This window comes from Zonotrichia albicollis, chromosome 2 (assembly GCF_047830755.1).
Source record: "Zonotrichia albicollis isolate bZonAlb1 chromosome 2, bZonAlb1.hap1, whole genome shotgun sequence".
NCBI classification, from domain to species: Eukaryota; Metazoa; Chordata; class Aves; order Passeriformes; family Passerellidae; genus Zonotrichia; species Zonotrichia albicollis.
In genome coordinates, this window is record NC_133820.1 from 54,815,850 (window position 1) to 54,826,707 (window position 10,858).

Sequence of the window (10,858 nt, forward strand, 5' to 3'; positions counted from 1 at the left end):
AATGAAAAGCTGAAAAACAATTTCAAGCAGAGAAGACCTAATGCATAATATTCTCATGTTAGAATGAGGAATAGTTAAGTACATCAAGGACTGCAATTAAAAAGAAAAAAAGGATGATAAAATAAGCTGCTCCCCTTTTTTTAAGAGCATAGCTGTGTTTTATTCAGAATAATTATGTTAATAATATCATGCTTATGTGTTGGTCTTGTAATGAACTGTGAGTGTTTGTGGAAATGGAGTTACTGTAATGATTGTATCTATTATTATCTGGAAATGAAGAATGAGATTCATTTCATTTAGCTTTATAAGAGTTGGGCATCAAGTCTAAGTTCATTATATGGACTCCCTTTGGAGTCAGTTGTCAGAGAAGCATTTCCCAATGGAAAGTGTCTAATGCAGTCAAGACTAATAGCCTTAGGACTTGCCTGCCCATTGCCATTGATTACAGAAAAAAGACTATCTTATTAGATACAGAACACTGACATGTTAGGTTATACTAATTTTACTTTAATAATATTTTCTCACATTAAATCTTCTTGAGATTAAGTCTTCGAAGTCTCTAACCACTCTTACGTTTACTTACAAATACTCACTTCAATGATTTTCAAATCTCAGCTAAGCATTTATCCAGAAGAAAATTTGAGCAGAGAGTTACCACTTCCTTGCTTCCTTCAAGAATGATAATTTGTAAATAGTTCATTTTGTTCAAGTAGCAATTAGCAAAGCACTTTAACTGCCTAAGATTGCCAGAGTAAACCTTCAATTAATCTGGATAAAGGGATTTTGTCAGACAAGTGGAGTTTTACCAGAGAAGAGTAATGGGTACTGCTGGCATCTAGAACAAATGTTGCATTCCTGACAGATGTACCACATGGCAAAACTTTTATGAAATAACTGAATTTCATCTGCATAGCATTTACAGAATATATAAATTTAATCAAAAAGCTTTCCTTTTCAACAATACACCTAGATATTGTCAGTTCCAGTGGTCCTTAAATCTATGTCAGTCCCAGAACACAAGGTTGCATGGATTCATTGTTCCATGACAAGATTTTCCTTTAACTCTGTAATACTAGTTGCTGCAGCACCCAGAGTGTGAAGAGAAATGTCTGTAGAAACAGAGATGATAAATTGTGCTAAATACACAATAACTTTGCTGCAGTTGAGGTTTCCTTTGGCCAAGATGCTGAAGAGAAAACATGATGCACTAAATACATTTGCAAGGATTTGGAAATTAAAAAAAAAAAAAAAAAGCTAAGAGCATCCAGCTGCTGGGCTTCCTACATCCATTGGTGCGCGAGGGCGTAAGCGGCCCTAGATCCGGCTAGCTCGAGGGGTGAGAAGGCCAACGCCCCTGCGCATAGGAAGCCAGCCCCCTTCGGCGTCCTGGCCTCAGGCTGGGCTGGTGGAAGAGCTCGGAGTTGCGCACACGAGACGATAAAGGAGGTGACCACTTGCTGGGGGTGAACAGTTGGTTTATTTGGTGATCCGGAGGCACCAACAAGGAGGGGCACCAACCAGCAAAATGGCCCCGAACAAGGGGAGTGACAAGGTTTTATAGGGGAGGGGAGGAGAGAGGAGGGGAGCCCAGCTATCCAATGGGGTAACTCAAAGGGAGGTACTGAACATAACTGACATGCACCGGAAACCAATAAATACAAAGTAAAGGAGGGGCCCCGGGACCACAGCCAACCACAACCCCCAGAGAGGAGAAGGTTCTCGAAACCTGGGAGGAGTGGGGGGTGATTGACTGTGCCCAGGGAGGGGATAACATCAACTTATAAGGTGGGATGAGGGAGGAGCGGTCATACAAACTGTAACATTAGCAACTAAAAATAGCACGGTAACTAAGCAACTTAACTGACAAGGAGGCAGTGGCGGGAAAACTGGGGAGAGAGGAACCATTTACAATGAACAAAGGAGGGTACAGTACATAAAATGGGGGAGCAAACTGAGAAACTTAAAACACACTACAACATCTCCCCGTTTCTTAACAAATAAAATAAAGAAAAACAGGAATGTCCGTATAACTCAAAAAGAAGATGTCCGCGGCCGGTCCTGCCAATCTTCGCCTTCTTCGAGCTGGAGTTCGCCAGCCCACAGATGTTCTTGGGGCGGCTCGGTTGACCCCTCCTCGTCCGCAGCTCCTTCGGCCTCTGAGGAGAGGTCCTCCAGCTCGAAAGGTCCCTCCTGGGAAATTGTGGCATGATTGGCAGCCATAGTTGTGGCTCTGGCTATTAATTTTTGGACCAAACCGCGGATCAACATAAACAGAACTAAAAATACAATCAAACTCAAAACAATCTTAGAAACTGATTCTAAAACTGAACTGGCCCACCCGCTAAGGCCCCAACCCTTGAAGATGTCCCCCAGCCAGTCAGATGTCTCCTGCTTGACCTGATGGACGAGGTCTTGGAGTCTCTTTATTGAGTGTCTGGCGTCCTCGGCTCTGGAGGACAGGTTCATGCAGCAGAGGCCCTCAAACTCCTCACAGTGATGGTGATGGAGCAGCAATAGAAAGTCTATTGCTGCCCTGTTCTGGAGTGTCGCCTGCCTTGTTATTTCCTCATCTGTAAGGAGGTCGTATAGCGCGGCTGAAGTAAGATTGGCTTGTTTAGCCACCCAACACTCTAGGCGGCCCAATTCACCTAGAGATTTGGCTACCGATACCCAAGGCAACAAGATGGTAAAGGCGACCGACTTTGAATGGGACCAATGAGTAATTTCATCATCACAGTCCTCAGTGAGATCTTTAAGATCTCTTTTGGATCTGGCCAATTCGGATGTGATGTTGGTCTTTTTCCAATTAATAATTTGGGTGACGTTGGGGGTAAACAGCGTCAGCCGGCCAAAGGTACACGGCCCTCCGACCAGACCAGAGGGGATGCCTGCCCACGCTCGGTCGCCACAAATCAAAAACACCCCCCTTGGAAGGGCATAAGGGGTCCGCTTGGTGGTGGTAGGGCCGACGATCTTCAAAACGGCCCGACACCACCGGTCCGCTTGATATTCTTTCTTTGCTTGCAAGACCACCTCAGTGCCCTTCTCGATGGGGGTAAGAGTATAATCAAACTGAAAACAAATAGTAGAATTGGCGGAACCGAGTAGATGTAATTCTGTGGGCTCGGAGGGCGCAGGATCCAGCCTCGCCACTCCGTCTCTCCAGGCGTTACTGGGTTCAAAACCAGGTAGGAAAGTAAGGCTCCGGGCCAAAATAGGGGAAAAGGTAGACTGAAAGGCAGGGGGGAACTCTCCTGGAGAGAAAGGGATCCCCACAAGGCAGGACGACATCGGGTCCTCTGCAGTGCTGGTGTCCAGGCAGATGCTGTCCTGTCCTAGCGATTGAGCCAAGGCACGCCAGACGTTGACTTTTGGCTGGGGGATGACCCACGGCTCCGTAGGTGGCAGAAGGAGTCCGCAGGTCGTCAGCATCATCATCATCAGACAAGGGTTGGGAGCCAGCGTTGTCAAAGCGGGGGCCATTTGGGGAGATGCAACTGAAATGAAAAGAGAGCGGTAAAAGTATATGGAAATCACAGAAATGGTTCCTCTCCAAACAACCAATTTAAATAAAACATACGAGGGGTAACGGTTGGAGCTGGGGGGGAATAGGAGGAGAGATGGTGTAAGAGGTCAAGGGGTGGAGGAGAAGCTTGAGGAGAGGGTTCTTCTGAAACAGGGGGAAGCTCAGGAGAGAAGGAAGACGGTTGGTGGTGTTGCTTCCTCCGCCGACGCCAACACGCTTGCCGGACCTGTGGTACTGCTTCTGTCTTGGTCCTCTGCTTCGGGACGAAGGGCCTGACCCACTTAGATGGGACCCACTTGGGGCCTGAGGGAGTGGACACGCAAGCGTATCCCCTCCCCCAAGTCACCAAGTCAAAGGGGCCCTCCGTCCGCCAGGTCTCCGGGTCCTTTACAAGAACCGGCGGCCTGGCTTTGGGCTGCAGCTGCTGGTGACTGCCGAAATGCCGGACCACTGGAGGATTTTGGCTGTCAAAAGAGCAATTTAGAAAATTGAGAGTGTAAAGAGCTCTTGACAGCCGGACGTGGGGGGTCTCCACCTTCATTGCCGGTTGTTGTCGGGACAGGATCTTTTTGAGGCTCTGGTGGGCCCTTTCCACCATGGCTTGGCCTGTCGGGGAATAAGGGATGCCGGTTTTCTGCACTATTCCCCATTGTTGCAGGAAGCTCCGCAGTTCCTTGGAGGTGTACGCAGGGCCGTTGTCTGTTTTTAGGACCCTAGGGATGCCCAAGACAGCGAATGCTTGAAGCAGATGCTTCTGAACATCCGCTGCGTTTTCACCTGTGTGGGCAGAAGCGTAGATAGCCCCGGAGAAGGTATCGACTGAGACATGGACGTAACACAATCGACCGAAAGATGGGATGTGTGTTACGTCCATCTGCCACACCTCACAGCTTGCCAGCCCTCGGGGGTTAACCCCCGAGGCCACGGTAGGCATTTGATCATGCTGGCATTGGGGACATGTGGCCACAATCGCCTTGGCCTGCTCCTGCGTCAGATTAAATTGACGAACCAGGCCAGGCGCATTTTGATGGAACAGTTGGTGGCTGATCTTAGCCTGACCGAACACATCTGGGAGAGGGGCCTGCGAAACAGCAGCCGCGGCCAAAGAATCGGCACGACGGTTGCCTTCCGCGATGAACCCAGGCAGGTCTGTGTGTGATCTCACATGCATGACATAAAATGGATGCTCGCGGTGGGAGACCAACTCGACGAGCCTATTCAACAATTCAAATAATCTTTTGTTGGTGACCTCTTGAAGAACTGCGGACTCAGCTCGGGACACTACACCAGCAACATACGCAGAATCTGTGACCAAATTGAAAGGTCCAGGGAATCTCTGGAATGCCCTGACGACTGCGTCCAACTCAGCAACCTGTGGAGAGCCCTCCACAACAGCAACATCGGTCTCCCACTGCTGAGTTTGAGGATCCTTCCAAGTCATTACTGACTTGTGGGATGCTCCAGACGCATCCGTAAAAACTGTCAAAGCATCCAACGGCTCCCTGCTCTGAACCTTCTTCAATGATAATTTGAACTCCGAATTGAACAATTTATGGGCCGGCCGATCTACTGCGATGCGCCCAGTGTAGCTGTCAAGTGCAAACTGAAGATATTCATTAGTTTGCAGCAGTTCTTCAAAGGTCTTTAACTTTAATTGGCCCGATTCCAATTCAATTGGAATATGGATGCATGAGAAATCACACCCTGCAAGCTCCCTGATCCTCGATCTCGCCTTGAGGATCAGTTCGGCTACCAACTCCTGTGGCCGTGTCATTCTTTTGGACCGATGGTGGCTCAGGAAGACCCACTCTATGATTAAGAGCTTCTCTCCTGAGCCTTGGTCCTTCGGACTGTCGTCCCACTGATGGATGATGCCATGAAGGTGTGGCAATTTTCCCAGTACTATAAATTTGAATGGCAGGCCCGGATGGTAACGATGGGCCTGCCTGGTCGAAATAGCTTTTTGTACCCTCTCCAAGGCCACCTCCGCCTCTGGGGTGAGAGCCCTAGGGGAACTGAGCCCCTCTCCCCCTTTCAACAAATTGAAAAGGGGGGCTAGGTCTTCGGTTGAAATGCCTAGCCAGGGTCTCACCCAATTCAAAGACCCACACAGTTGATGGACATCTGCTAGGGTCTGGACTTTTGTCCTAATAGCCAATTTTTGCGGAACAATGGTCCGCTTTGTAATCTCAAGGCCCAGGTACTTCCAAGGTGGCATCCGCTGAATTTTGTCCTGCTGGAGCTCGAACCCTGCAGCAACCAACGCATTGGTTGTCAGGTCAAGCGCATGGGCAAGCAGACTGTGGTCGGGCGCACACACGAGGATGTCGTCCATATAATGGTGAACAATGACGGCATCCCCGAGGGCTGTACGGATGGGTGACAGCAGCGAAGCGACATACCATTGGCAGATCACAGGGCTGTTCTTCATGCCCTGTGGAAGCACCCGCCAATGATAGCGCTTGGCTGGGGACTCACAGTTCATGGACGGAACTGTGAACGCAAAGCGCGGAGCATCGTCCGGGTGAAGGGGAATTTGGAAAAAGCAATCTTTTATGTCAATAACAGCCAAATTCCAATTTTGGGGGAGCATTGCTGGGGAGGGCATCCCTGGCTGAAGAGGACCCATTTCAACTATTAATTCATTAATTTTGCGGAGGTCGGTCAGGAGTCGCCACTTGTCTTTGTTGGGCTTCTTGATGACAAACACTGGGGAGTTCCAAGGTGACATGGTCTCCTCCAGGTTGCCTTTCAGTAGCTGCTCCTGAACGAGCTCGTTGAGCGCCTTTAATTTTTGCTTATTGAGTGGCCACTGCTTGACCTGTACTGGTTCATCAGAAAGCCAATTCAGCTTCCAGGTCCGGCGCTCCTCAGTGGCCACTGCCCGAAAAACCTGGGGAGCCTTCGGGAGGTCAATTTTGGCTCCCCACTGGGCCAGTAGGTCTCTTCCCCAGAGAGGCTCTGTATAATCTAAAACGAACGGGCGTATCGAGGCCAATTGCCCGTCGGGCCCCTTAATTTGTACAATGCTCTTGGATTGGTTTGCCAATTGAAGGCCCCCAACACCAGAGATCGTGCCCGCAGCGCTTTGCAAGCCCCAATGTGACGGCCACTCCCGAGAGGGAATGATCGTCACATCTGCACCTGTGTCCAAAAGACCTCTCACTATCTTCTTGTCCCCGCCCAACGAAAGTTGACAGGTTAGGCGGGGCTTTTCCCTCCCCACTAGTTGTGCCCAGGCCACGGTCGGAGGCGATGTCTTCTCCGACGAAATCGTCCGGTGATCTTCTTCTGGCACAGCAATGGCCTGGGCAATGACCTGTCCCTTGGGGAGGAAAAGTGGGGGTCGGACACAGTACAGCCCTACCGCGAAACGGTCCCGGTCGGTAGTTACCAGACCAGGGACGATGTGGATGTCTCGCGGTGTGTGCTTGGTGTCTCCGACAACAGTCCACCTGCAACGTCCCAATTTCCTCCAGCGACCCGGATGTTGCAGGTCGACAGACACCAGCTGGATGTTACTGTTAGGGATGTAAAGGTCCCTAGTCAGCTGCAGCCTGTATGGAGAAGCAGAGGACATGGTGTTAATTGCAGGTACAGCACCACAGGTAGATAAGGTCACGTCAGAAAGATATGTCAAATCCGGCAAAACGTAGGTCGGCGGTCCTCTCCCGTCTCCTCCCTCCCCGCAGGTTGTTGAAAAGCCCGCCGTACTTTTGTCATCGCGCAGGGAGGGACTGCGCTCTTTGCTTAGTTTTTTTCCTCCTTGCTCTCTTCCCTTTCCCGCTTCCGCCTGTACTCCAGGTAATCGTGGCGCATCGGGCACTGGGGCATCCAATGCCCGACTTTGCCACAAAGATGGCAGGGGTGGGTGGCTGATGACCTTCTGCCGGACCCAGGTGTTGGGGGTCCGGCAACGGGGGCAGCTTCCATGAAGTCCGGCTCGGGGCATTCAGCAAGAGCCACAGATGTTCTCTTGGGCCGTGGTGCCAGAGAGACCTGGCGCACCACGACCTCAATCATGGCCTCTATCGTGGGCCGGGGACTTCAAGGGAGAGTTCTTATAGCCTTGCGGCACTCAGCGTTGGCATTGCTGAATGCCATCCGCTGAAGCAACCTCTCCCTGTCATCATCCCCGAGCGCCTGCGCCTCTACATATCGGTAGAGGCGCTCGATAAAGGCCATGTATGGCTCTTGCGCTCCTTGCCGGACCTCATCCTCCTCCCATTGGGAGGTCACCACCTCCAGCTTGAAGAAGGCCCGCTCAGCTGCCCGAGCGGTCTCCACAAGCTGGGAGGGGAATAAGGCTTTCGCCTGAGCTGCCCCCTCTGCCCACTGTCCCTCACCCAAAAGGTGTTCCTGGGTGATTACCAGACCGTCTGCATCATGAGACATTGCAGGATTCCCCCACATATTTGGGAGAACCTCCAATATCTCCCTCCTCCATTCCCCCACCCAGACCCTAAATTCCATGGGCCTAGCAAGGCTGGAGAAGAGGGCCCTCAGGTCAGCCGGCACCAGATCTCCCTGTGCAAGGGCATTGCGGAGCATACCCCGGAAGTACTCTGACCCCCGGGAGTAGTCCTTCTGCGCCTTGCACAGCTCCTTGATCCGGGCCTGTGCTAAAGGCACCCACTGGGCCTGAGGGGTCCCCTCCCCACTCAGGTGGTAGGTAACCGGAGCGGCTTCCAACAAGGGCGCCTGCTCCGGCTTCCAGTCATCCACCCCCCCCCCCCCGGAACACAAAGCGTGGGAACCGGAAGGAGGAGCGTGGGAACCGGAACTGGAGGAGGTTGAGGCGGGGTCTGGCAATGACGCAGGGTGAGGGAGTGGGCGTGACCAACCACCCCTCTCCGCCCCCTTGGTGACGCTCGGAGGCGGAGGGAAGTACAAAGGCGGAGCGGGGGAGGAGCGAATGGGGGGCTGAGCCGGGGGAGGAGTTTGGGGAGGAACTGATTGAGGGGCGGAGGACGGAGGAATGGGTGGGGCGGAGGGAGGATATGAGGGAGGGGTAACCGAAAAGGAGGTTGGGTCTGGAGGAAGGAAGGGGTTGGGGCAAGGGAGGAAGGGGTTAACTGAAGAAGAAGGAGCCCTGGCGGGAACGACCACGTGGCCGCCGCCATCTTGGGCTCCCAGGGAGCCATTTTGTGGATCATCTATAAACCTAACAACCTTAGGCTTATCAACTGGGGATTTGGGAACTGGGGTAGAGGGTGAGGAGAGAAGAGGAACCTGGCCAGGGCTCCTCGAAGGGGGAGGCTGAGCAGGTCGAGGGGGAGCAGGGGAAGGATGGACCCCCTGCCTCTTGTCGGCCTTCAAAATCCCCCTCGAGGGCTCCTGCCTAAGGGGAGAGGGAAGGGATTGAGGGGTAAGGGCAACAGAACGAGGGGAACGGGGGGATAAACCAAAACTTGCGGGCCTTTTCTTAGGTTCCCCTGACGAGCGGAGTGCCGCAAGCACTCTGCCCGCCCAGAATGCCACGGTCGCCAATTTCGTCTCCCCGGAATTTACAGCTTCTTCTAATTTGGCCAAAACGGCTGCCCAAAACCGTGGCTGCTTGGCAAGCTCCGGGGAGACCTCGGGGAACTTAGAAAAGACCCACTTAACCAAAAACTTTAACTCTTGCTTGGGGGCCTTCTGACCACCCCCAAGCAGCAAACCTTTAACAACATAATAGACCTCCTTTTGGGATTTTCCCAAGCCAGCACCCATGGCACCTTTCTAGTGCAGGAACTGCTGTCACTAGAAAGGGGGAAAATCCACTGGTGGTACAACCACCCGCCTGAAAAATAACAAAAACTAAAACAACAAGCTACTCGCCACCAGCCCCTGCTCCCCCCACTGTCCCCAAGTCTGGGGTTTCAGCGAAGGGAAAAAGGATTTGGGTGGTGGGTCCGGGCCCCAAGTCTGGGGATACCGACCCCACAGGAAAGATAAAACAAAAAAGGCGCGGGGGTGAGGAAGAGCCTCAGGGGAAGAGGGTGGGGGGTAGGTCCCCAATGCAGGGCATGTACCCCTAGGGGAAGGTTAAAAAGGCAGGGGGGAAGTCGGAAAGGTCCCCAGAGCGGGGCCCGATCTTACCAGCCTGGTGGCGACAGCAAAAGAAAAATCAGGTGGGGGTCTTCGTCTCTGGGGTCGTCCTCACTGGGTGCGAGGAGTCTCGATCCCGATCCCCAGGGAGCGCTGCCCTTAAAACAGGGCCTGCTACTACCTGGGGTAGCGCGGCGTCCAAAGGAACAAAATGTCCAACACCGCAGGGTCCGGTGGTCAGCTGTCCAAGTGGTCAGTGGTCCACTTCAGGCCCCACGTTGGGCGCCACACTGCGCGAGGGCGTAAGCGGCCCTAGATCCGGCTAGCTCGAGGGGTGAGAAGGCCAACGCCCCTGCGCATAGGAAGCCAGCCCCCTTCGGCGTCCTGGCCTCAGGCTGGGCTGGTGGAAGAGCTCGGAGTTGCGCACACGAGACGATAAAGGAGGTGACCACTTGCTGGGGGTGAACAGTTGGTTTATTTGGTGATCCGGAGGCACCAACAAGGAGGGGCACCAACCAGCAAAATGGCCCCGAACAAGGGGAGTGACAAGGTTTTATAGGGGAGGGGAGGAGAGAGGAGGGGAGCCCAGCTATCCAATGGGGTAACTCAAAGGGAGGTACTGAACATAACTGACATGCACCGGAAACCAATAAATACAAAGTAAAGGAGGGGCCCCGGGACCACAGCCAACCACAACCCCCAGAGAGGAGAAGGTTCTCGAAACCTGGGAGGAGTGGGGGGTGATTGACTGTGCCCAGGGAGGGGATAACATCAACTTATAAGGTGGGATGAGGGAGGAGCGGTCATACAAACTGTAACATTAGCAACTAAAAATAGCACGGTAACTAAGCAACTTAACTGACAAGGAGGCAGTGGCGGGAAAACTGGGGAGAGAGGAACCATTTACAATGAACAAAGGAGGGTACAGTACATAAAATGGGGGAGCAAACTGAGAAACTTAAAACACACTACAACACATTGGGAAAAGGTTCATAATGTTGTTATAATTTTTATTTCCCCTCTAACCCATTCTGGTTATGCTACCTTTTGTCAAGGCAATTATATATATGCCCATGTTTTCATCACTTCTGACTTTTTTACCTCCACCATCACACTGGGAGAAGCAGTTTGGGTATTTATATCTTTTGTTGATGTGCAGAACTGAAATGGTCCCAACTTTCAGAAGTTTCACATAAGTGCTGTCAGAGCCTGAAAAGTAGGAGACACAGATTCTTTGCTTCACCTCTGGGCATCCCTCTCCCCTTTTTTGTCCCCTGATTTCTTCTTATGGTGAAGGGAAAG

General features: G+C 52.1%; 1 protein-coding gene across 1 annotated transcript; it reads right to left on the bottom strand.

The window, feature by feature from the left end:
* Positions 1 to 1,302: 1,302 nt before the first annotated feature.
* LOC141728195 (uncharacterized) lies at positions 1,303 to 10,543 on the bottom strand. The gene is made up of 2 exons (XM_074535165.1): positions 9,608 to 10,543; positions 1,303 to 3,497 (listed from the first exon to the last, which is right to left on the bottom strand). The coding sequence occupies exon 2, from the start codon at positions 3,481 to 3,483 to the stop codon at positions 2,032 to 2,034; it is 1,452 nt and encodes a 483-aa protein (XP_074391266.1). The 5' UTR covers positions 3,484 to 3,497; positions 9,608 to 10,543; the 3' UTR covers positions 1,303 to 2,031.
* Between the last annotated feature and the right edge of the window lie 315 nt (positions 10,544 to 10,858).